The sequence below is a fragment of the Platalea leucorodia genome (assembly GCF_965183815.1).
Source record: "Platalea leucorodia genome assembly, chromosome: 8".
Taxonomy (NCBI): domain Eukaryota; kingdom Metazoa; phylum Chordata; class Aves; order Pelecaniformes; family Threskiornithidae; genus Platalea; species Platalea leucorodia.
The window spans coordinates 4400850-4428271 of record NC_138830.1 but is presented as its reverse complement, the minus strand read 5'-3'; the positions used below and the strand labels follow the sequence as shown (position 1 = coordinate 4428271).

Here is a 27422-nt window from a genome sequence, read left to right as displayed (position 1 = left end):
TGGCTGTTTCACTGCTAGCCAAAATATCTCCTGCTCAAGGGAAAGGGCTGCGGAGAGCGAAAGTCAGGGCTGATGGGGGAGCCTGCCAGCCCTGGCCCCAGCAAGCCCCCCACGGCCCCAGCGGAGAAGCATGTGGGATGTGGACTTTTATGTTCCACTCATTCAATCCTAGGAACTCCTTGAAGGAGATTTGCTAGTTCTCTTAAAGCTGCAATAACAAACCAGGTTTTCAGCGTTTGATTCACAACACTGACTCAGGCTCTAAAAGCCTCTAATTCCTCCATTAGCTCCCGGCTAACGGGATGTCACCAATCTCACCAGTGGGCTCCTTCGTGCAGGGACTCAAGTAACCTCTGGCACAGGCAGAAGATATTCTTTTTCTTCTCCTTTCACCTTAATTATTACAGATTTTTTTTTTTTAATATTAAACCAAGTTCACAGAGCCAGGAAGAGTAAGTGCCCCCGCTGTGGCACTCCTGCCGATATCTATGGGAATGTGCCCACCCAGGAGCTGATGGGAACGGATTCACAGCGTCGCTCTCCAGATACCATAGCTCAGTGCAACTCTTTGTGCTATGAGACCGTTTCTCAGGATGACATTTGATGAAGATGCAGGCTGGGGACACGCTCCAGCTGGGACACGGTGGACCAAGCGGCAGCTAACATGGCCATGGGTGTTGCGGTTGGATGCACAAACGTGCCGGGGTTTGAAAGGGCAAAGGTGTGTACATCATCCATGTTCAGTGTTTGCATAGGACCCACCATACCCCAGCTTATGGAAAGAGCTCATGGGTGGTACTAAAGGTAAGCGTTCATTGTGAACATACCATAAAAAGAGGTATTTGAAGCTATTTGAAAAGAGCAGATGACACCAATCTTTGAACATCTGACGGACATAGCCTAAGCAGACACACACAAATGCTTTCGGTCTTACCACCAGCATCTAAAGTCAACTGGGTAATTCAGCCCTGTCTCCCCATCTCGGCTGCTGGCAGAGGGGTTGATGAGTTACCTTCAGAAAAAGGGGTTTGTCCCATTCCAACAGCCTATACAGGCCAGAGAGACAAAGATGCCACCAGCAGAGCAGAGTCAGGCCAGGCTCTGCAGAAAGAGGTTTGCGGCTCCGACTGGCAGCTACGGTTTCCATGGTTAAGCTTTCATCCAGAAGTCAAAGCTACCTGCATACAAAGTGAACTAAAACCGTTTTAAACAGCGAACCCCGTAGCACTGTGCAGTCACCTTCCTCTTTAGAAAAATGCTGCTCTTCACAGATGCCTTCTGCTTGTTGAGATCTAAGACATGTTTGCATCCTCCGTAAGAGACCACAGCCGCTGCCAGGCCCTGCGAATGCACAGATTGTGTGTGGTGCCACCAGAAACCATGCTGGGCCCAGGTAATCTGTGTCCACAGCTGCCCCCTCACTCAGCTCCCTTTTATCAATTCTTCAAAACATCCCCCGATTCTGTTAAACGTGATCTTGTTCCTGCGCCGAGCTAGTCAAAATACAGTTTGTTAGCATCAATTCTGCACTCAAGTAGGCTTTCTCCTCCGCTGCTGAAGACAGACCAACGTCTCTGTAGGATCTCAAGACCTGCAGGGACCACAGCCAAATCTGCAGCTACCAAAAGGGCCTCCTTCCTTTGCACGATTCGCACCAGCAAAGGCTCTTTAGAGGATGCAGCGACTGGAAAGCTCATTCCCGCCAGCTAACAGCCTGTTCTGTACCAAATGTTGAACCGAAGATGTGCTGAGACTCGTCTTTTTTTCAGCAGCGGTTTCCCCTCAGTACTGACCCCAAAGCCAGTTTCTCCTTCCTTGAGGACTCAAGGTCAGTCGGACCTTGGGAGAGGCCGAGGGTATCTGCTATAGGACGGCTGTGCACGTACGGGGCCCATATCTCAGGTGAACCGAGTAACCTGCATACTTTAGTACACGAGTTGGTGCTTACCCGAACATATCCTGCAACCCTCATGCCTCTTAACCTATTTGCTAAATACAGTGTTTTCTGCTTCAGTTGCACCTCTGCTTTTTCCTCCAGGTGAAATCTCTTTTCTTTCACAGTATTTTCCGCACTTCCATTCCTTTTGTTAAAATTGGTAGTACATCTTGTAGGAGCCCCTAATGGTGGGCATCAATAAAACATGCCCAGCCTTCCAAGTCTTTTGTTTTCCAGTCAAACATATATTTGCCTTCTCCCTTTCAGTACTATTTTCCTCTAAGTGCCTGCTCCGCTGGGGGACTTCTGCATCACCGCTGCTGGGCTGCCATCATTTAGATGGATGTTGTGGGACCCGTCACCCCCGAGAGCTGCCCTACTCCTCCATCATTCGGAGGTGCTCATCTATTACAAACATTTCCCTTCATATTTTCCTTCGCCGCTCTAACAAAATACTAACATCCCTAGCAGATGCATTATATTTGCTACACATTTGTAGGTACCTCTGCTCCACGCCATTTTATTAGAAGCCTTTGTACCCATTAAGGCCTGGAAGAATGAGTGCCAATGGCCTTTTGTAGGTTAATCCACAAGAGATCAAGAGAGTGCAAGACATTCTGTCTATTCAAATTACTCATTTTACAGTATAATAGTATGAATATTAATATTGTCCATTGAAAAAGTGTGTTAATTAGGATGCTGGCAGTTTTCTGGACCACTGCCACCCAAAGTAAGCACTCAGGGATACGTGACTATTCAAGCCGAGGTCTCGGATCGCTGTTATCAACAGTGGCACGCTCAGTTCAACCACAAGAGCCAAATAACCAAAATAATTAGCGAGGGAACAACCTACAGAGGGTTAATGTTACTTATTTTTCCTCCACTAATTTCAGTTATTCCCCTTCCTAGAAAAACAGTATTTAACCAGACCACAAATAATTTGCATAGCGCACATGTGCTAGCTGCTGGGAGGTTTTTAAGCAAACAGAACAAATGCCTCATTAATAACTAAGCGCCAAGAAATGCAGAAAGAATTTTGTACCAGACTACCGAAAACCATAGTAGCTTGTTCTTCTGATACTTGCCTCAAATTAAACACTATGCTCCTTTGATAAGACTAGTTTGGGCAGATAAGAAAATGGAGGAGGCAAGGTCCATGTATGTACAAGAAGGACAGATACCTGGCAGGTCGTTAGAGTTCATACACAATTTTCTTATGCAGGTAAAGCTTCCATATGCTCAGGATGAGGCCTGGTCACTGGTACGTTAATAGCACGTAGATGATCTTTAACAGATACCATATTCCCCCTTTCCAGTGTCTGTGTCTATTTTTATCCTATAGCATGGGTGTGCAATCTTCACTATCGTCTGCTGATCTCAAGGTTAATCTTCATTTTCTGCCAGCAAAATGAAAGGTCAGCTGCGGACCAGACACCAGCAAGGTCTCCCAGACGCCCGGGTATTTACGGACCTGATGAACTGGGCGTCAGCAAGCATCTCGCCACAGAGGAAGCAAGCAGACGTGCGGTCCTGGGTACCGCTGACCCCAGGACACCACCACCAGTTCCCCCAAATGCTTGAGATTTGCAAACGCGTTTTTCTTCCACTACGGAATAAACCTCAAACCTTTTGGAAGTTTTTGCAAGAATGAGATTTGCATTGAAGGGTCCGATTTGAATGAAAAACCCATAGTGGCTGTGGCGTTTTCCCAAGGTGGAGGAAAAGCACATTAGACCCTTTGGACCTTGCTTGTTCTGCTTCAGGGGAGGTATTTTCCTTTGGGATCACTCTAAGTTGGGAACACGAATCCCAGTTTCCCACCTGTGAAGTTATAAAGGGTTGAGTCCTTTCTACTCCTCAGAGAGGTTGTAGCCAAAACCTATTTTCACAAACTGGGGTTTCTCAGCATGGTGGGACTGACAAAACTTACAATATCGCCCTCTTCAAAATATTAAGAAGTGCTAATTTTGGCTCATATCCATCAGTCAAGAGATCCAGTTTCTCTTGCAGCACCTTCAGCAAAGCTTCCTAGCCCCATTAACCAAAGCAGAAACTTTGAAAATATCTGCTAAGATACGAGGATTTCGTTTTCAGCACCTCTCGGCGCCCTGACCCGCAGCGCATGTCAACAAAAGAAAGAGGTCTACCAGCATAGCTGACAGTCAGATCCCTTTTTGCCTCAATGTAAACCAAGGCATCCAAAATGAAAGCAGACTTCTGCAAGCGTGGATGACCAGGGCCTCTGGTTTTCGGATTCCCAGCCTGACACATGGGGCTGCAGATGAGATTTTGCATGTGCACGTACATCCATAGGCATGGGGTGAGAGAGAGGTTCAGACACGAAGAATTTTGGGCTGTTGAAGACCATCGGCTGGAAGCAGCTGCAGAAACCTTTGATAATTCCCCAGGTTACCAAGCACTTTGCTGCTTAAATCTCTCCCTGGCCAGAGCTATCGCTTGTCACCCCCCAAAAGCTAATCCTCTTTTTTTCTGATTTCGCCTCTATCTTCTCTTTCCCCCCCTCTCCATATGAGTGCAAAGCACCTTTAATCTTAATTTCAGATGTACCTTTCATGATGTTGCAGATGTGTTATCTGCAGCTGACAGTATTCGCCACCTATTTCTCCTTAAAGGACATTGCTTGACCTTGTAACAGCTTCCATGCCTCCAGCTTTAGAGGCTGAGCCTTTCTATTTGAATGGATCACAAGTAATCACTTTTCTGTATCCATTATTAGCAGTGAGCCAGCTACCCAGAGACCTCCTGCTTTGGGTTTGGTTGTGGTTTTTTTTTTTTTTTTTCCTCCGAATGCAGCATTTTCCCCAGGCAGAGACATATTATGGCAATTCAGACACTGACAACTGTGTAAATCACACCCAGGCAAAAGTTATTGATGACCTCATTCCAGTAAAGTATGAGATGATCAGACTGCCCCACGGTATTTTGATCATCTGAGAACCCTGAAATTGAAAGTCGCAGGCCCCATTTTGCTTGGAAATCTAACAAAAGGCATTAACTGTGACAAAAGGCACTTAGAGCATTTCTCTTAAATTATCTCATTTCACACCAGGAATAACAAATACTCATTTTCCTTTATTAATACACTCTCCTTGCCCATAACTGTTCTCATTTTTCTAATTTTGAATTAGAATGCTTTCAAGTTATTGATCCCTTCTGCTAGAAATCTTTTCTTCTGCTTTTATTAGTTCTCATACACAGCCTAATTTTAACGATACGAACAGTGCATCCAACACAACCACCTTTCTAGCAGACCTGTCTCCCGGGAGTCGACGTGATTAATCTCTCCTGTGCAATGCAAGTCACGTTCTGCAGCCCCAGCTCCTCCAACACTGCCGGCATGCTTAGATCGGTGCTCTCACATCTTTTATTAAATTATGTAATTAGCTTATTTCTTCTCAAGTGCCTTCCCAAATAGGTTGTGAACGGTCACCAATAAGGGAACAAAAAGAAAAAAAACCAACACTCCGAGTGTATGCTGGAGCTTTCAAGAGCATTTGCTCTTCCCCGCCATTGGATTTCTCCCCACGCCAACTCATCCGCGGGCTCAGGCAACCCAAGCGATATTCCCTAGTATCGGAACAGGGCTGAAGGCAGTAATTCGCAGAGGTTAAGGCGCACGCTGCCGCAGGTACGCCGGGAGCCGCATCCCCTCCCCAGGGACGCGGGCTGCCCTCGCAGCCCGGCTGGGGCTTCTCGGACCCTCACCAGCGGGCACGTCCCGCTGCCGGGGGCTCAGCCAGAGCGAGGGACGGGCGCACACGCTGCCCCCACGCCAACCTCTTCCCCCACTGTATTTAAATCCAACCGGTGATATGCTGAGTCCTTGCTAAACACGACTCCAGGCACCGTATCACAGGTTTAGGGCTTTTTCTAGAAGAAAGGCGGCAGATTTGGAGGAAGAAGGCTCGTCTTTGTCACACGGGCTAGCCCAAAACTGTGCTCTTACCATCAGCCCTTTGGCTAATCCACGTCCCTCGCTACATGACCTTGCTGGCTGCTGGCACCGCTCTGCACGCAAACCTGCATCTGCTGCAGAACAGCATGGGAAAGGCACTAATTTTCCTTGCCTGTGCCAAGTTCCAGCTAATACAGGCAGATGCAAAAACAAACAAAAAAAAACCCCAAATCCCCAAAGTTAGCCATAAGGGAGAAAAAGGCTGCAAGATGGAGGTGCAGCCCTGGCACAGTGTTGTAGCGCTTAACCAGGGCAAATAAATACGCTGTACATACGCTGCAGCAAAGCTAAATGCAAACGATTCAGAGAGGCCAAGTCAACCCAGCCAAAGACACACACAGAGCTCAAGAGCAAGCCTCTCCCTGTCCCCGGTGCCCTTCCCCAAGCAGAAAGCTGTAACCTGAATCTGCCGTGCCCTGCACAACCCAGCATGCCAGCACAGCGGCGTGCGTGCAAATCCATTTACAGTCCGAGGAGTTACATGGCAGCCAGCGTGAAGCAACCACCCGCCCCGTCAATGCCAGCTTTTAAAGGCTAGACGGTGACAGACCTCGACTCTAACTGTTCCCGTGGGGGCTGAACCCCATGGGCAGCGGTCGCTGCTGCGGGGGGCTGTGGCCCGGACCACCGCCCGGCCGAGCAGCTCCCCTGCGGTACCCACCGCCCCCCGAAACCCCCGACTCCATGGATGCTAAAGGCAGAGCATCCCAAACCATGCTGCGACTGCCATGGCTCTTCTATCCCAACAGATGCTGTTGTTCGTCAATTTAAAAAAAAAAAAAAAAAAAAAAAAAAATATATATATATATATATATAAAATACTGGAGAACCCCTTTTGGTAGACGTTCAAGGGACCAGCTCACTGCTTGGCTGCTATAGGATTTTAGGCAGATCCTAAGCATTTTCTGTGCGACTCGGGGGATTCACCCACTGGATGCTGCCCTTCAGCACCAGGGATCAAGACTTCGGTCTTCTGCATTTTGGTCAGGTTCATGACTACAGCAAACATGATTTTTGCAAAATCCAGAAGTGCAATTTTATGTTGCATTTCAGAAGCCTGCACAAGGTTTCCATTTTCTTTTGCGAACTACCCCTTGCATTAGCCCTATTGGCATTCACATACACAATTCGCAATTCATCTAGAACAGGCTATTTACAGAAATTCTGCTGAATTGGCTGTCTTTCTATTAGTTATGTAGAGAAGAAAAGCTTTGGCCTCAATCCTGGACCTGCTGAATTAAAGTGTGAAAGAGAAAATCTCTGAAGCACAAGAACGCGAAGGCATTTCCACGGTGCACCAGCAGTACTGCCGACTTCGGCTATAACCATAATTGCTCTAACAAAACAAGAGATTAATGGCAAGTCCAGTGGTATTTGCAATTTTTCCTCAGCCCTGATCACTGCTTACATGTGAATTTCTACTTCCATAAAACATAAAGATGCATTTCCAGCCTTTCATGTTGTCCGTAAGAGCTTCCAACTCTAAAGAGGTTTTTATGCGCCAGGCGGGGAGGGGGAGGTCGGCTGGAGGCTTCTGAATGCTCAAGTTCGACACTTAATGAGACATCATATTCCCAACTAATGGTTTTGCTCAGGGATAAATTGCAACACCAAGGAAAGTATTAGCATAAAGACTTAACAACTGCAAGATGTGGTGGAGCAGAAACATCCCATCTTTTCAAATGGGGATGCAAAGCAGGAAAAAAAGAATAAGCTGGAAGGATTAAATGGCTCCCTGTCTTGCATCTCACGGCTGCCAACGTGGGGCTGAGCCCAGAGACCCTGTCAGGAGAGATGATGGTCTCCCCCCAGCACATCCCCTCCACTCGCTGGACCTCAGCACCAGCACCAGCAGCGTGCCGGAGCCCAGGGATGCTGCTACCGGAGGCCAGGGATGGCACGCCGTGCTGCTGACTCCCACAGGTGCCACCAGCTGCTCGGCACGTGGAAGACCACACAACAAATTGAAGGTTCCACTCCTCACTATGCTTCATAAGGATTTTTTCTTTGTCATACAGAAGCGGTGAAATATTAGGATTAAACCTAGTAGGTCTGAACGTGGATATATCGGTGTCAGAAAACGTGGGCAGGGACCTGAGCAATTCATCAAAAATGGGACTGCTACCATGAACGTCCCATTGCAGTGACTTGCTTTTCTTTCCGCTCCTTGGCGTGAAGCAAACCAGCTTAATACACAGCAGAGATAAGTGCAGTACTGCTCTCCGTGGCCATGCCTCAGTCTTGGCTCTGTGAGGACAGATCCATCATGTGGAGTTTAAAAGGAAAAAGTTTAAAAGAAAAATTTGCTTAAATTTGTTTTCTTTGTCATTGAGGTTAACACATTCAACCCCTCCTCAGCAACAGTCACCTATAAATATATTTTCTTTTAAATGCAAACCAGCACTACCACACAAGACACTGACCCACCTGTAGGCACACAGCCCCGCCAGCCCAGCGCCCTGGGCGCTACACCCTCACTGGGAAAATCAAGGATAAATGGACAGGGAGAAGTAGAAGCCTTGGAACAAGCTCCAGGCTTTCCTTTTCAACCCTCTGCCTGGCACGCTGACCGCCACTTACCATTACGACAGTGTTTCTGGAGGAGGAGCTCGGATGAGAGCTCAGCAGCAGAGGCTCCCATCCCATCCCATCATTTTGGGGTTCCCACCAGAAATCCCTGCAGACACCCCCAAGTTGCTTGCCCAGATGGAGGAACCACCCCGAAGTTCACACACCAACAGTTATTTCAAGTAAAACACAATGCCAACCTGTGAGGAACCAAGCACACCTTTTAACTAATCAGGAGGCATCCACGAGTTAAATATTTTTAATGTAGATGTTTTACTGTACAAGCCTGATCTCATTTGATCTAGATACCATGCAGAAAAACATAAAATATATTTCTTCACACTGACCCTGTTAATAACTATTTCTCAAGGGAGCAGAAGAACTGTAACGAGCTAACACTATTTGTTTATTTGGAACCCAATAGCTAGACTTACTGAAAGAATATCCCCACCCAGCACTAGCTGGAAAAAAAAAAAATTAAGAATTACATCAAGCTAAGGCAACATCCACTGAAACGCGATCAGACGGGAGCGCGGTGCATCGCCCATTCCCTGCGGCCGAGGTGAAGCCTCACCTCCAGTGCGAGAAGCACGTCGCGCTAATGGGTCTTGCCCAGATAAGGTGCTTCTGCCTCTTGATCTTTAATGCCCGTGGAGAGCTAACAAAGCCAGCACACGGCTTCCAGACCGGGCTTGTGGGCAGCTTTGTAAAATTAACTATGGACATCTGAAATCCAATTCTCTGTGCTTTATGCAACTCCCTCCCTTCCACAGCTCTCATTTTTAAACACATTGTGCCAGATCACCTCCCTGTTCCTCTTTGCCCCTGCATGTCCAGGTCATTTCAATATCGTTTGCTGTCAGGTTCAGTTTCACAGTGGGTTTAAAAAAAAAAAAAAAAAAAAAAAAAGACCTGCAGAAGGCTACTCATTTTGGAAACTCACTGCCACAGGTTGCAAGCGCCCCTATAAAACAGGAGATACCAAGGCAGAGCAGCATCCCTCCCCCTCCGGGGTGCTCCTGCTGCCGATGCTGATGTGACCCTTGGTGAAACCCCCCAACCACGCAACTGATGTAACCCAACAACCGAGAAGGTTCCTACAGCCCCTGAGTCCAACTGCCACACTTGAGCAGAAACGCACACCAAGAGAAAGCCCACCAGCCCCAACCCAGCACCTGCATTTCTCATCCTCTTGCAGACCTGCGGACCACAGCTGAGTCTCCTGGATGCATCCCGTACTTCATGTCCCCTCTGCCCGGGAAAACTAAGGTGATGCATGAAAAAAGAGCACGTACCAACACCACTTTAAGCGCACTGCCCTGCCCCCGGGACATCACACAGAGGCCTCTAGCTCAACCCAGCCCAGGGTAGGTGACCGCTGGCAGGGACCGGTGAGCTCCTAGCACGCCACCCTTGCCCGGGACGTGCAGCACCGAGCACGCGGCCGGGGATGCCGTGCACCCACGGGCAGGTGCCGAGCCCCACATCCCCACCAGGGCACAGGGAGAGGGGTGGCCGTGGCACCTCGCCATGCTCGTGATACCACACAGGACTCCCTGGGCTGGATCACCACAGCTCATGCTAGTGAAGGCTCGGTTCCCCCGCATCCCTCTCCAGCTGATTGCAGCGCAGTTTGAAGCCCTAATTGACCTCCTTCTCAGCCAACTACATGAGGACCTGAGGGGGATGAGGGCTGGGGGACAACAGTGGCATGGTGGGGACATGGGGATGGAGCTGGGCTCCTAGCCACACGCTTCCATGAGCACATTCAAACACAAGAATTTAGAGACTTAACACATAAAAAATGTAAAGACCTAAACAAGAAAAAAAAATTTACACCAATCTGCCATTCTTATGTGAGGGGAGGAAAAAACCCACAACATTTGGAAGCAGGCTGTGTTTGCTTGGCACTTTCCATCTTTAGGTAATTAGTGTAAAGGGCTTCCCAGGTAAACCTAAGAATAAACTGCAGATTTCAAGAGAGAGAGACACTTCTCTCTGCAGCGAGCCTTCAAAGCGTAACCAGAAGAAGATGCAGAGCTCCAACCAACTCCCCGTAGGCATTGCTTGCCTTCAAGTCTTCAGAGTCAGCTGCAAGTCAAGCTGCATTGAAATTTGAAAAGATATAAAAAACGACAAGCAAGAAACGCCTTCTCCCACCTTCTGAGCTGAGTGGCACCTTCAGAGCCAGGAGGAACAGAATACATCCCAGCTCCAAAACCTACTTTTCAGAGCTTCTTTAGGCTGTTTGGCTCGGCTGACCTAGTAACAGCTAACCACTGCTGTACCTTGCTCCTCTGGGAACCAGCCTCACCCCCAACCTTTTGTTTTCAAAAGGTTGGTGCAGGGGCAGCTAACACACCGTCTCCTCACAGGTGGCTTTCCAATGCTGGTACCACCAAGCAGCTCCCAGCTCTGCCCCCAGACCACCGCCGTAGCCCTGTTTCTGATTTTATGGGGAGAGAGTTGAAGACAGGGATGGGAAAGGAGAAGAGAGGATTTATTTAGCAAAGGTCACCAGAGAAGTCCATAACAGCGAGAACTTGGCCCTAGGCTTCCTGTACACTGCATCAGGCTCCAATTCACTAGACGAACCCAATACTCCTTAAATACTATAAATAAGTCAACAACAACAAAAATCAGCAGGTACCAGCTTCTACTTAGAGCAAGATGCTCCTAACCTGCTTTTTATAATCCACCCGGAGCCTTACAGCATCCATAGCTTACCACTGGCCATGACCACGCCCTTGTAACATACTACATACTATTGTAAGATACTACAGTGAGCAGAGCAATGAAAGCGTCAGTAGGACAAGAAGCTGCACCTCCCAAAAGAAAGAGTGATGCTTTCACATGGAATAACCCCGATTCTGAAAAGCTGGCTGTTTTCTAAACAGCTACCCCCACACCCTCATCCGCCAGCAGCTTGAGCAATGCAGATGGTAGCTGGATGCCCAGGTACATCACCATGAGCAGACCCAAAGAGCCTGACCAAAGTCAAGGGACTTTGAGCAACCTCAAGAGCAGCCACGCAAGCACAGAGCAGCCTGAAAACTCACGCGGACCAATTTCTCCCGGGGAGCTTGGAGACCTCTAGGCAGCGAGTCTTCTCAGACCTCAGTATTAGATATAGCTACGTGCGTCCACGTCCTCACCTTCCCAGACTGCCCTGCTGTGGTTCCGCTTGCATAAAACAGGCCGCACATCCAGCAGCGCCGGTCCACAACCGTGTAACCTATGGGTACCAGGCTGTACAGCCAAGCAGTGAATTGGCCCACTGTAAGTGTCTTCACAGAAGACTGGACAAAAGACGGGCCTGAGTTCCCAGCCTAGTCATTCCCATGGGACAGGAGAAGGTGTCACTGGAAATGGTGCTTGCTCGTGACCTCTGCAGAGCCGGTGCTTGCACAGAGCATCTTCTAATCCCCACAACTCAAGAGGAGGGCTCTCCCTCCATCCCTATCCACGCCTGGCACCCACGCAAACAGTGCTGCAAGACCCACCACCACGTCCCCCACGCTCTGCAGCACACCATTGACCTACCATCTCCAAAGGCAGATTTTTCCCCCCCCCATGCCATTGCAGATTTTTTTTTATCCTGCCAAATTTTGCAGTATTTACAGAAGCAGAGCATCCAGCAACACAAGGGAGAGTGGACAAATGCCACTTCACAGATGCATTAATCTGCTCCTGACCTTCACCTTGCCCCTTCCCATTGCAAACTCCGGGGGAGGGGGAGGAAGGGAATAGAGATTAAAAGGGAGACAATACAGGAACATTTTTAATCACCTTTTATAACCTGTGTTCTATAGGATTGAAATGTAAAAAGCACCTTTCCCTTATATTATTCAGAAAGCAGCGAAGTTAATGTGACATATTGGTGCGTAGGTGTGTGTGGGCTGGTTTCTTGGGGGGAGGGAGGGAGGGCTGAGGGCTCTCTCTGTGTTTCAGAGAAATGAAGCAGCACAAGATGTACTAGTTGCTCTGGTAACAAAGCTTTTTTTTTTTTTTTTTTTGCTTTTTTGCCTTTTTTTTTTTTAAAAAAAAAAAAAAAAAAAAGAAACATCATTTTAAGCATTTTCCAGTTAAGACTTCCTTGCCTGCATGGCAAAAACAAGCCCCCATTTCAGAAATACACCCCCCCATTTGAGTCAGCAAGGAAAGGACCTTCTCTTCTAGAGATATTTTAACATCATAGGGAAGCTGATAAATTGAGGTTGCCCATTTTCCTTCTGATAAAGCCAGCACGCGTTATCACATACCAGTGCGCCAGCCCAGCCCCTTCCCACGACCCAATAAGAGCTGATAAAAAGCCCAGCACCAGCGTGAGCCGGTGCCTATGGGAGCAGCAGAGACCCCCGCCCCGGCGAGCATCCTCGCAGGGCAGCACCGCCATCCTCTCTGCCGGCACAGGGAGCCATCCCAGCGGAAACAATGGCTTAATATTTAATACTGTGTTTGTAATACGGAAGGATTATGAAGCAGCTTGCAAGTCTCGTAAATCCATTCACACTCGCACAGCCCTTATGCGACCTTGAAGATGCCGGGCGGCCGGTGCCCACCCACGCGGGTCCGTATCTGGACGTGGATGTGAGTGGTCCCAGCCACCACCAAAACCATCCCAGTGGAAAGAAGAGCCCTGGCTGGGGCAGGTCAGCTCGGCGCTGGTTAACTGCTTTGCTGCCCCAGTGGGGCAGAGGCACAGTGCTTCTCTGTCTCAGCCCTATGGAGCAGGCTCTTAGCACACCACCAGATCACGGGCAAAGCCGAGGAGCGACCCAAAGCAGAAGGTACCAGCCCCTCGTGTTTGCCTCAGTCCGCAGCGACCATCAGACTGTGATGAGGGATGGCTTTACACATACAGGCGCATGCGGTTACGCTCAGCCTGCCCTGCCATGCAGCAAAAGCAATCTCTGAAGAGTCTGAAACCAAAAAGAAGGACCCAAAGCCAAGGATACGACGCTAGAAGAACCTATCTGGCTCATCACACCCAGCCTCACAACACCGCAGTTCATTTTATAAACAACAAGAAGGTGGGAAAAGGGAAATGCTTACAATGCACCTTCAAATGCAATAGCTGGCTATCTAGGGTTAGAGCTGTTTGTTTAGATGGCAGGACCATGGAGCTCTGAATTCCCGTGACAGCGAGCACCAGGTGCCCTCTGCTCAGGACCACCACACAGCAGCCACCACCGCAGGACGGGTGTTTGGACGCGGGGTGGCCAGCAGCGTGACCCGCTCTGCAGGCAGCGCACGTGGTTTGCACGCATTCAGCCCCATCTCTCAAGCAAGGCCCAACAGTCAGTCTTCAGCTATAAAAGCTGTGTATGTAAACTAAGATTAATTCTTTACAGCAACAATCCCCAGGAAATATTAATTGTGTGCAGCATGGTAATGACTTCCACATGGCTAAAAGCAACAGTGATTAATTATCAAACTATTGACCACCAGCCTTTCAGAAAGAGAGACAATAAAATAACTGATTATTAAAAACAATTAATGTCATTTTTGACTCAGGCTAATTATCTGAACTGCTAATAATGACCCAGGAACCTGCAGAGTCTCTCTTCTTACCAGGGCTGATGCAATGGCCCAGCGCTTGATCAGCAGCAGCCAGGCTGAGCCAGACCTCAGGCAGGCTAAACATGGCACAGACTGCACATTAGTTATTTTCTCATACCTCCCCTCCAAAAAAAAATGTAAAAGAAAGAAAAAAAAGTCTTCTAAAAGCCTTTTTTTAGCATATTCACCCGCTACCCCACCAGCCTGCAGCGGTGGGATGCCCAGGGGTGCCACGAGGAAGGATGCTGCTGTGCAGGGGAGCACACGAGCAGCACCCAGGAGGGCAGGACACGCGTTATCCCTCCTCCTTTGGCATCTGCAAACTCCAGGACAATGTCACCAAGAACAGGCTTGTGCCCGAGACATTCTCAGGGGTTTGACTCAGGGACCAAAGCGTCCCAGCAGCCCTGCTGCTCCCAGCTCTCCAGCAACAGGCGACCGTGGATTTCAAATGCTTTATTCACTGTCTCATACCCACACACCTCAACATCTTCATCTGAGTCAAACCTGGGGGGTTTGCCTCTAAGTGGATCAGTCCTGGCTTCTGGCAAGTGCCAGCTGGGTAATAAATAACTAAACCCTGACAAAAGACCTTGGGATGCATTTCTCCAGCCTTTTCCCCCATGTATTGCACCCCAGACGTTGCAAAAACCCTGCCCTCTTCAAATGGCTGCCTGACTTGTGCTGGCAGGGGAGAGGGACAGCCCGTGGCCAGGTGCCCTGCCTGGGGGCAGCTGGTGGCACCCCGAGGTGGCTCCCGGGGGGTGACCCCTGCTCTGCCCCATCCTGTGATGATGATGATGATGATGGAGGAGCTCCCTGGGGAGCCACAGGTCTGAGACTTGCAGCTCGCAGATCCCACACGCTCTAAATGAGAGCGCAGAATAATGCTGCGTAATGGCTTAGCGATTATATGGCATTTACCAGCTAATTAAACAATCAATAGTTATTGTGCAGTTATGGAGTTAGCCCACAGTACTGTATCTTGTACCCTGTAAAATAAAGCCTTGCTAAAGCTGTAAATGGAGAGCTGCATCCCCAGGGCACTCGGCAAAGCAGCACTTGGCATTAATGACCGTTGTCCTCCTGGCATGGTTGGGAAGAAGCACGTGAGTATGTAATCTCAACATCATTTATTTCCCTGTTAGATGTTGTAAAACTGCACAAGATGAAAGAAGCAAAGGTTACCATCTGACCTGTTTACTGCTGGTTTTTTTCACTACTGTAAAGGCTTGCATCAAAATTCTGCTTTGGCGACACTGTGCATGGGCCGGCGTGTGAACGCCCATGGCTAAGCAGCTCTAAAAACACCAGGGGATTGCTTCGGTTTTTAACCTATTCAGTGTACAATAAGGAGCCCGCTGCATGTCTTCCCCCAGCTTTGTAACGATCTGTTGGAAAGGTATTTCTGAGTAACCTACTGTCCTTCTACTTCCAACCCACGGATTTATTGGTGTTTGACACACCAGCAGTTGCGGCCCTGGTGCTGTGATTTATCCAGGCAATCTAAGCATACACAGTATTTTAAGGACTTTTTGCTTGCTCTCTAATGCAAAGTAGAGATAAGCAGTAATAATAATGTTCTGGAACATAAAAGCAGCGTTTCCTCATACTTTAGATAATGCTCTAAAGGGTCTTAGTGATTTTTACGTTTACAGTTTTGCTTTCAGCCATCAGCTACCTGCTAAAAAACACTGAGGCAATGGCTCAATTCCCCAAGTCCAACTCATTGTATTCCTGTTAGCGATTTCTTTAAACACCTTAAATAAAAAAAAAAAAAAAAAAAAAGAGAAAATCCAAGTACACAAAAATCCCCTACTGCAACAAGGTCTGGCACAGGAGCTAGCAAGCTCTCAGTCTTTTATCAAAAAGAGTTCACAATCTGTAACATTAGATGCGGGATTATTAGAAAATAAAGAAAAGCTTCCGATTCAATTAGAGAGATAAACCATCACCAGTGCGGTCCCTCATTAAAATAAAAATCAAGCTATTCACAAGACATTGTCAAGCAGCGAACGAGGAATGTTATTCCTCTCTGCAATTATCCAGAGTGAAGAGCTTGCGGTTGGGGTTAGAGGAGAGCGAGCAGAGCAGGTCGCTGCTGAGGGCTCCTGCAGCGTTCAGGTGTCCCTGGGGTATGGCCAGAGCTGGGAAGCACCACAACGATGTTTTAACCTGCAGTCCTGAGCAAAAAAAAAAAAGGCTTTTACTTGAAAATACAGAGATCAATCCAAACAAGTTACCTTTGCCTCTGAGCACAAGCCTCAGAGAACAAGGCTTTGATTTCCAGAAGCATTGTGTACCACCTGAAAGGGATCTTCAAATCATGACCCAGAAAGCAAGATCAAAGCAACTTGGCAGCGAGCTTCATCCCGGTGCCTGTGCTTCGGCAGAAGGGTGCACTCCCTTTGGGAGCTCTTAACGTGCACCGTACTTGGCCAATAGCTCTTTTCTCCTACAAGCAAGGAGAAGGCATGTGCTGTGGCAGGGGCTCCCCAACCTCTCCAACACACCAGATCTTGAGGTTGGCTCCATGAACCACTGCTCTCTGATGGCTCCTGTTACTGTGGTACTACCAGACTTTCCTCAGGCTCCCCACGCTGTCAGGCTGCGATATCATTCAGTCGCCAGAACAACACAACCATGCACTTTATCCCATGGGATCAATGGGAGGTTTGCACCTTGCACGTGTCCCTCCAGGTCCTGTGCAGCCCAGCTGGTTACCACCAGGACACCTGTAGTCTCCAACACAAATACGCGCATGCCATTTTGCGTTAGAGCTGGCTGCTAAGTCAGGTTTTCTGGGGGAAACATCAGGGCTACAGTCCTGTTTCGACAGTCTTGCAGCACGCAAACATAAGATGCTCTCCGCTGCCTGCAATAAGCATCTCACTTCTGCCTCTTCCCAATGGGAGAGCTGCTCTGCTTGCTTCGGAGAGGGACCAGTGAAGGGGAGGTGATGCTCACCAGATAACCTGGCAGAGAGCACAGGGGTTGGACCTGCAAAGCCCAGGCTAGGAAGCCAGCACCAGAGCAGGCACCACAATGAATTACTCCTTCCACATCTAAAAATATAACTAGAGGCATGCACAGCCTCTCAGAGGACAGCGATGGTGCACATCGGGTAGCACCAGCACAGAGGGGTGGGAAAACCCCAGCCCCAGCTGAGAAGGGTTTGAAACGGCAGTGGAACAAGCATCTAATTACAGAGGACACTGCTCCTAGGTATGGACCACTTCTAAGGGCTGTTTTAGAAGGGAGCCAGAAGGTCTGTGTGTCGTGAAAGTTGATCCACTTGTTTTGCTGCAACAGATAAATACAGCGGTGGTATCTGGAGGAAAAGACTCGCAGAGATCTTATTTCCCCGCTAGGTTTTAGGGTGGGACACCATACACAGTCGTGTATGCTTTATATCAAAGTCTCCTTTTGTTTACAGAGTGGGTGCTACTCCAAGACTTCAGTTTAAGCAAGCTCTGAAGTCAGTCTTAGCCTGAACTCATACCTCAATACTTACTAATTTGGTTTGGACAGCAGTGTTCCCCACCCCATCACCATCCCGTCTGGCACCGGTACCAAGTGAATCACACCGAGGACAATCCAATTACTCCAGCAAGTTGGAAACAGTTAAGAGGAGGGTTTTTTCTTGTACAGCAGCAGTAAAAGGGAACACAGAAATGTTCACCTCCCAGCAAGCCCACACGTGGATGTTTCTGGGTGGTTTTTCCCCCCTTTGAGGTAACACACAGACGCACCGAAAGAATCCAACACAGCAAGAGGAAACCCAATCAGCAGCGCCAGCACCAGCCAGCGTATTTCCCTTTTCTGCTCTCCACAAAAACATGACGCTTTCAAAAGGCCGTTAAAGGCGCATAGTTTCCACTGATTGTTAGAAATATGCACCAGTTAAAATTAGGTCACCCTCTACCATTATTTTAGCAGCTGAGAAGAAAAACAGTTCAGAAGGGAGCTCCCATGGCAGGGAGGGAGCGCATGGTGGAAAAACAACCAATACCAGACGGAAGGTTCCCTGGAATATAACCGAGAATATAAGAACAGTTTTGGTGTGGGGTTTTTTTTTTTCCTTTGTTGTTTTTTTTTTTGGTTTTGTTTTTGGTTTTTTGTTGGCTTTTTTTTGTTTTGTTTTGTTTTGTTTTTGTTGTGTTTTTTTTTTTTTTTTTTTTTTTTTTTTTTAAACTTATTCCAGTTCAAAAATTCACACATTTGAAACTCCAGAAGTTCCAGTTCATCTTCGGTTCACTTCAATCCCTCGATTCTCATACTGACGGGATTAGCCTACAGCAGCGGGAGGATGGGGAAACCAGAATTCAGAACAAATATTTCCTGACAGGTAGCTTTTTAAGCACCTTTCTCTTCTCTTCAGCAGGGGCAGCTCGCTGTCTTTTACTGCGTGACAGGCAAGAGCTGTGCCTTCCAAGCAACCAAGTCAGAGCACACGAATATATTATTTTCTACAGTCAAAAAAGAATATGGGCATGACAGGTAAACAGGATCCCTGCGTGCACACACACACACGCACACACACACGAGTACACAGATATACAGAACTTATGCCCACGCATACAGAAGTTTTTGGAGAATGGGGCCCAGGGGAGCTATTGTCTCCCAGCATACCCGAAATATTTGGAGAACTCCTCATGCAACCGTGCAATCTCCCCACCAATATACTAAGTGCAGATAAATTCAGACTTTGAAATAATTGAATCCCTCTCCAACCACACAAGAACCAGCCACAGAAAAACCCCACCAAGACGCCAAATTCGGGAAATCCCCCAAGCTAAGAGGTGTTTGGGACAGGTGATGTAATTTAGCAAGGGTAGACATTTTAAACATTCTGGTAAAGAAGTTCATGGGTTTAAAATTCTGTTCTCCACAGCCCCCTCACTATGCTCATCTGGAGAGCTGCTTCCAGATGTTTACAGAAATTTAAAGCAAGCCTATTGACTGTTGTGTTTTTTCTCCTGCAGCAGGTTTCTGCCGGTAGAAAGGGTGGCAGGCAGCCTGCGTGCGAGCAGAGCACTAGACTGTAGCAAACTCATTTGGCAGCCTATTGCAGCCATAAACTCAGCTCTTAGAAGAGATCAAGATTTATCTATTAAAGTGCAGACTTTTCACTCCCTTCTCATCATATAATCAATAAAAAGCAACTGGGGGGAGAGAAAAAAAAAAAGGGCGATTTATTTTTTAGTGACAGTTTCAGAACTAATATGAATTGCTTATTATAAGAGCTCTGGGTGCTACACGGTACTTGCACACAAGACCAAAAAGCCGGAGTTCAGCAAGGCTTCTTGTCAGGCCTGAAACAGGTCAAACTTAGCCAAGATGATGTGCTGGGATGCGCCATGTTCAACACATGGCCAAGGCAAACGGGATCACTTCGGGCAGAGCCCTTACCTTATAGACCTGCCCGTAGGTACCATTGCCAACAAGCTCCACCAGTTCAAAGATTCCTGCAGGATCCTAGGAGAAAAGGAAGAAAAAAAGAAAGATGTATTTAATAAGCAATACTTACAGGTTTCTGCAAAAAGAAACATTCAACAAAGATTAGCATTTCACTGACAAACGTTTTGAGTGTTTTAAGCTTTTCAGGCTGCCCAGGGATTAGCAGTACAGTGAGGATGAGAAGCGTGGCACTGCCCGGTGGCAGCCCTGCCTGGTGGCAGCCCCGCCGGCGCAGGCAGCCGCAGCACCGCTGGCAGCACGGCTCTGCCCAGCGCTGCCCACCTCCAGCATCTGGGCTGCGAGATACCACGCTGGTGCCTGTGAGCCAGCCCCGGCCCGTCGGACTGTCATCTGCTTGAATTGTGAACGCTCAGTGTATGTTTTAAATGCAAGAGCAGTTTTTTTGCTATTAAAACTTAGGTTTTCTTATGCATCAGCTTTGGAATAAAACAAGCTAACTGGTGGGATGTCACTTTGGGGCTTAAAACAGGGTTTATTCCTGAGGTCAGCAGCATTAGTGTTACCTGGCCTAAATGTCATTTTTGGTTTGGTGCATCCTGGCCATGGACGTTCTGGTTTGTCAACTGAGATGAGCAGATCTAGGGCAGCGCTATGTGAGGACACAAGGATTTGGAAGGTGACACCGAAGCACCAAAACCCGTCCCCAGACCCCCCGTCCGCCCGGTGTGTGCCCAGCTGGGGGAAGGGCAGTCGCACACAAGCGCACACGCGTGCAGAGCCGGAGCGCACCCGCCGGCACAGTGAAAAGACGATACAAGCCAAGAGGTACGAGGGAGGGTGGGGAAAGAATAAACCAGCGCTGCTATTTTCTCCTCTTGGTGGGTTTTCCCCTTCCAGAAGCTTTATTTATACTTTTCTGCTCCTCCTCCTTCTCCCATACTCATCACTCCAATTTCGGATAGCGCGATCCCGCTGGAAGCTGGCGGATACAGAGGCTTCCCAGCACCCCGGGGGTCTCCCAGCACCCACCCACCCACGGCACGGGTGACCCCAGCACCCACCGCACCGCCAGCCTCCCTGCTGGGTTTTGAGTCACTTGAGCTACTGAACAACTCGGTGTCCCAGCGAGCAAAGGGCTGCCAGTTGCGATCCGAGAGGATACAGACGGGTCGATTAACAGGCAAAGGAGGATCAGCCAGCAGCACTCCTTGGGAGACGGGAGAGGGACACCCACCACCGTGGTACGGACATAGAGGTTTCATTCATTACAAAGCCTACATCAGTTCAAAATGATTTCTGGGTCCAAAAGTCAAACACTGGGTCTTTGTGAGGAGCTGAGAAGCAAGGTTCAACACATTAATAACACCGCAAGTCAATTAGTCCAAGCCTTGATGTGACTTGGGCACCTTTCTGCCCAGCCCAGGACGTGCGCTGCCGCATACCTGCTGGGGTTCGGCACACCTCCATGCCAGGGTCACAGCGATCCCTCTGATCACCCCATACATTTAGAAATGCCGAATCCCGCTTCTGCCTGTTTCTCCATTGTACATGCCGCCTCCTCGGGCTGCCGTGCGGGAAGGCCCTGGGAGCCCAAGCTCAGCCTTTGGTGGTACCATCTGCAGCAAAGGGCAGGGAAGCTGCTCTGGAAGAAGGCTTGGAGATCGCTGAAGACACGTCTGCCTTGATGCAAATATACCCCAACAAACCTTCAACTGGACACCTGGGCAACACGGGTGAAGCTACGGCACCACAGGTTTCTAGCACCCAGCATCTCGGCCGGGTGCAGACGTCTCGTGGCTTTACTGCCTTGGTACCAGGTAGGGAAATGCCACGAATGGATGGGAAAGGGAACCAGTGGTACGCTGGGTTTCCACAAACTGGGTGAGAAAGGAGGGGGGAAACATGGCAGCAGCTGCTGCTTATTTTTTGAGTTTCTTTCCTAAGGGTTATTCTCTGCAGTGCTGAAACAGCTCTGGAAGAAGCTTTTCCAGTGCTACAAGTATATCTATTTTTGAATATTCACTAGGAGATTAAGGGAGAAGAAAGCTGTGCCTGGGGCAGATGATCAGGAGGTTTGGAGAAACATCCAGGGAAGCAGCTGGCCATTTCTGATAAAGAGAACTGTTCTTCACAAGATGTTTTCCAACCTCTTTCCACAAATCCTCAAACCAAAGAGTACCCCCTCCCACCATTCCAGGTCACGTCTCACTCCTCTCGCGCGTGCAAACGTCAGGCGTGGTGCGGTTCCACCAGGTTCGCCCGAGTCCATCCATCACTCGGTTGCAGACCCACCAGCCCCGTGCCTGCCGCCGCTGCCACCACCCCGCTTTGGCCGGGGCAGCTTTGTGCGAGCCCAGGGCAGCTCGTGCACCAGGAGGGCTTTCCCCCACCGCTCCCACCGCCCACAGCTCCCGCTCCAGCTCCCACCCACCGAGCAATTTCTCTGCTGCAGGTCCCCCCTCCATCCCGTTTCCTCTCCACGTTCTTCCAGAAGCATCGCCAAGGTAACCGGGCATCTCGCAGCGCGGCGCTGAGTGACACTTCTCCCCTGACTGCTGGCACAAGCCGCCCCATCGCAGCACAGCCATGGCAACACGCCGGGAATGCCGGCAATGCGCCGGCAGCGAGCTGATCTCTCCTCCCAGCCACGCTGCCCTCCTCGGCCCATGCCGCAGGCAGTCGGAGGGACAACGCTGCTCCCCAACAGCCACTCTTTGTGCCCAGGAGTAATGTGTTGTTAACAGCCTTTCCAGAAAACACACAGCAGAGGATGGGGCAAGCAGAGGGGAAAAAAAAAGATCCCTCTTTCCACTCCTGGACTGGCTCTTACGTGGAGAAGAGCTTTGCATCTTAATGGCTGCTGGGGAACAGGCTGTCCCTGGTACTGGGGAGGACATCCTACACCGGGCACCCTGCAAAGCCCCAGTTGAGATGCTTCAGGAGGGTACCAGAGAGCAGCAACAGCAGCTCGGGCAGGCTGGAGCGGGCAGCGAGGGAGGAAAATACAGAGGCACGCTGTATGGGGGCTTTTACGTTAGCCAGGGGAAAAGAAATCCACCCTGCAGAGCCCTGATGGGGACCAATCCAGGCCAAGCAGGGAGTAATCTCAGACCAAATATAGCCTGCGCTGCAGATCAGGGCTGACAGCAGCGTGCTGCGTTACACTTGGCTGGAGGTGGCCTCAAAGCTCATTACAGGCAGCTGCTTCCAGCCTGGCACCGACCACCTCCTGCCGATGCCCTCTTCCCCATCGAGGGGGGACGCGCGGTCGGCGCGGCTGTGACCCTCCTGCTACGGCAGCCGCCTCTTCCCACGCCCCAGACTGTCTCCACAAACTGCATTTATTTTATTTTTTTAACTGAAAACATCCGGACTAAATAACAAGCCCATAAATAAAAGGAAAAAATTGAGGTGATCTGTTAGTTTAGGAAAAGAAGATGCACTGGGGGGGGAAGAACCAGTATTTAAGACAAACTCACAAATAATTTTCAGCTCTACATTAGCTTCAGGCAGAAAAAGATTTGCACGGTTGTAGTAGCACCAGGGCTCCCCTGAGAGCCCTTCCTCCATATGAAGGTGCCGCTGGCCCCAGCACGGCCGCTCGCCCACCACGGCACACAAAGCCTCGTTGAGGAGGACGAGTTACTCGGGATTTGTGCCAGAAGGCACAGGAGCAAACTCAAGGATGGGGCTCTTCATAGAGCAATGAAACACTCAACAAGAGGATCTTTCAGCTGCTCATGGGATGAGAAATGTTTTACATAGTGGCACCTGTGGCAAGGGCCGCGCAGACCCGGTGGTCCTCTGGCCAGGGACGGGCTGGCACCCGAGCTCTCCCGTGCCAGGATCTGGCCCTACTTCCACAGCTGCAGCCAGGACAGGCTCAAATTCAAGTGGGAAATTGTTATGCTCCTCACCCACCTCCCAGGAAAATCCGCGGTACTAAAGTCTCAGTGGCTAAAACCAGTCTGAGACACAGAACAAGGCAAGAGCATTATCTTTTCCAGCAGTATCATGGGGGGGGAAAAAAAGCCCACTTTATTTCGATAAACAGTATATTTAAAACTGCTGCATTATCAGAAAAAGGACTTCTGTATGTGGATGATAAAGCAGGATGTACCCAAATTTCAGCAATAAAACAGGCATCTCTTTTGAAGGACTTATCGGCGTGGAGCACGCAGCAGCGGGGCTCGCAGCAGGAGCACGCTCCTGGTTAAAACCGCTCCGCTCCGCCTAACCCAGACCCCGCAGAACTAAAGCTGAAAGACGTCCTCACCTACATCACGACGCCTCAACGAGTCCAAGGCACAAAAGAGCCAACACTTCCCTTGAAGAGACTATTTAGAGCATAATATCCATATCCAGGGTTAAGTCAGCTAAGGGTTGAGGGCTGCAAGTGTGTATCAGTGTTGGCTACGGGGACCACTGAGTTAGTACATCACCAGTTAGTTGCCCTTAAATATGGCCATGCAAGTCCCCAAACACAAGAAGCATTTATGCGCAGTCTGTACACCAAACTTGCTTGTTTTCCTTGAAGAATCCTCATTTTTCTCCCTTCCAGCCCACACAAAAGGTATGTAACAGAAAGGGTTACACGAGGAGACAGTGGAGAGATGCTTGGGGGAACCGAGGGGCACACCAATTAAACCACAATTGCTGTGAATGCACAGGAGGGGAAATGAGAGATCAGAGCCTCTATAATCATTGTGCACTTAGTCCCCCAATTCTGAGCAGCTAATGACAACTTCCAGCCAAAAATCATGGAGATAACCAGTCGTTAAGCAAATGTTATAACCCCAGAGAAGGAAAACACACTGAATAACTGGAGGCAGCACACAGTTATGGGTCAGTAACAGAGGAGCATCCCCAGGCACTAGTTAGCTAAAGCAACTCCATGGCACTAGGAGAGGGGTTTTTTTTTTTTATCTCCACTAAGAGATTAAAGCCCGTGCAACTAACGTTCCCAAACATCAGGATTTTATGAGCCTCTGCCTTACAGCTCCGTAATAAAACAACCTCAACAGGAGATCCCATTAAACTGATCAGGCATCCTTAAGAACCAAAGCAGGCTTACAAAGCCATTTACTCACGACCCTCAACACCAGACCCAGTGAGCCCTGCCTGCGCGCAGGTGCCTCTGCTTAGACAAGTCCTGGCAGTCACAAGGAGAGATTTTGGCACTGGGAAGCACCAAAGGGTCATTCTTCCCAAACACTCGGCTCCTGTAAATTAATGGCAATGCCATGGCACGCAGACAGCACAGGAGAGCCGTAATCCCACCCAGCATCACACAGCTCGGCATGATGGCAGCGGGCAGCACTCTCAACACAAGTGGTTGTCTTGAGATGTAGCGTACATACACAACCGGCTGGGGAAAGTCGAGTCTTCTAACCCCACCAAGCTCCAACCAGGAGAGGAAGATCATTAATTCAGAGTGTGAGAAAGGCTTTGCGAGGAATACAGGAGACAGAAAAGCCCTTCAGCAGTACAGTTCAATACGTAAAAATGTGATCAGGGTAAGGTATTTCTGATTATGCAAAACGTCACTATGAGGAACGACTATAAGGATCAAGCCCTTAGTTCACATGCTATATACTTGCCCAGATTCTGTTTCCCAAGGCCAAATGCCCAAACCGGGCCACGCTCTGTGAAGGCATCCTTCATGTTAGCAAAGTCAGAAGCTCTGCAGACAGCCATGCCTATCTCCCAAGCATCAGGGCCCAAGTAACCTCAAGCTCTACAAAGTCAACTGCTATTCCTTCTGAAGACACGTCAACTCACCCATTTTGCCATACTTTTTACACTGGCTTCTACAGCAGGAATTGAAGCACTTGTATGATTTGACAAAACAAGGTCCAGATCACCTTGGGGAAGCTACCCCAAATGGCACGTGGTTCGCAGAAAAACAGAGGGGTTTGAAGACACAGTTGCTTTTTAGTAATCAACTAGTTGTCTCCATCTCCAAGGCAGTTGTAGTTAACAGCCCTGTGAGTAATATGAAGATGGACTGCACAAGCCAGGAGAGGATTGCTAATAGAGCTGCAGACAACAGCAAGCAAAGCAAGAAGGCAGAGGCCAAGGCAACAAGATATTGATCGAGCTACTGGGAACTTCCAGAAAAAGAGGTTGGGGACATTACCTTTTTGAGCTTCAAACACTGCCTTCCCATCACACAGACAGAACCCTAAGCCTGCCCATTAATTAAAGCAGTGCAAAAAACACCTCAACAGGCTGCCAAAACCAGGACAATGGGTATTTTTGAGATATTTTCCTTCAGTTATAAGCCAAGTAATGAAGCAGAACCACGCTGGACTACTAGGTGCTATTCAGCCCTCACGGGGATTGCTTAATCTCACGTCTTCTCCTCCTAGCTTTGCTACTTTTCCCCTCCTTCGCCCACCCATCCAGAGACTCACAAGACAAGCTATCATCAATGCCATCTACCACTGCACCTCCTGCCTACTCAAGCAATACAAGCTGCTCTACTTGGAAGAGTAATAAGGAACTCGTCGAGGGTTTTGTTTTCATTTTGAAGAAGCAGTTTGTCCTCCCTCACCCCCAAACACCCAGCTCCGTATCTTAAATGAAGATGTTAGTCAAGAAACAACACTCCTATACAGCATAAGAAAAACTGTTGTCAAGGCTAAGTTATTAACAGGAGAAAAATTTCTCCACTTGACAGCTGAGAGAAGCCTGTTTACAAACCTATTTGAACCATTCCTCATCAGCATCTCACAAGGAGCCGTTCCTCCAGCCCCTGAGAGCCACTTCTGTGCTCTGCCCATCTCCTCTTCCCAAACCATAAATCAACTCTCCTGCGTCTCCAGCACCCCTCTCCCTAGCTTCTTGCTGCAGTAAAGCTCCAGTCACCACACGTGCACCTCTTTCCTTTCCAAAATGTTAAGACGTTCTTATAGTTTGGCAACAGCAAAATTAAATAAGAACTAATCACCATATTGGGCTTTTCACTTAATAAAGCTGGATTACTTCTTCAACTATAACCTGTTCAATTTAAGACGCAAGTGGGGATTTGTAGCCACCAGCCAGCAAAGGTATAGCCAACACCACTACTGAAGGAAGAAAAGTAAAAAAAACCCACGCACATACGCAGTCCAGTCCCACTTGGTCCTGCTGAGGCCAAGCCACTGAAGCTACAATATATTGACCTCTTCCAGATTCCCTGCTCACAGACTAGCACCTGCATACACAAAATCAGAGTTCTTCTGACCTAGTTTCTCCTTCCTACCATGTCAATAGATAAAGCAGCCATTCTGTACACCCTCCACAGATATGAAACATGGGAGCTCCAAGCCAGTAAGGAATGCATACAGACCTGGAAACAAAGATTTTCCAAACCAAAATGATGCATTTGTACCACTGCAGACAGTGGGTCCCACAGATGCAGTAGCGATGCCGGGAGAGGACAGCCATGACTGCACTGACACACATAAAGCTAACCTTCCCCAACAGAGCATGCTGGAGCAGCCCAGTCTAAGGAAAAGCCATCCACAAACTACACACTTACACTAATCAATACAAGAAGGGTCCAAGCCTCGGCCCCATTCCTTCAAAAGCCTGACCTAAGCATCACTAGCAACAAGGTGACTCCGTCTCATCCTGATGTCACTCAAGCAAGAGGCAATGAGTTTTGACTTGAAGCTAATGAAGATCAACATCTGGCCTCCATGAGTCTCACCATGGTAAGAAGATGCTGACTGAGATATTCGATAACCCTTAAGACAATACAATTCTACTTATTCTTCCTCTGAAGTTGGACTCCTTCCAAATCAGACAATCCTCTCTCATTTTTAAAGCTCTACAGTACATCCCCTAGATCCCCAGGAGGGACTCCACGAATTGTTTGCAGTTGTATGATAAGCCCTCCTTCAGTTCACAGAAGACTGTTCATCTAGAAGAGTTAGAAGTCAATCAGTCCAGAAGCACCAGCAAAAGCACTAC

The 27422-nt window shown here is 48.8% G+C and overlaps 1 protein-coding gene across 5 annotated transcripts in view; it reads right to left on the bottom strand.

Annotated features, from left to right (window-relative positions):
* The window catches only part of TNIK (TRAF2 and NCK interacting kinase), a 165490-nt gene that overhangs the window by 117649 nt on the left and 20419 nt on the right, over nucleotides 1-27422 (bottom strand). For all 5 annotated transcript variants that reach the window (XM_082320395.1, XM_082320398.1, XM_082320399.1 and 2 more), the window contains exon 2: nucleotides 19455-19520. In XM_082320395.1, coding sequence (XP_082176521.1) covers nucleotides 19455-19520 — 66 coding nt within the window. The remainder of the gene's footprint in view (nucleotides 1-19454; nucleotides 19521-27422) is intronic.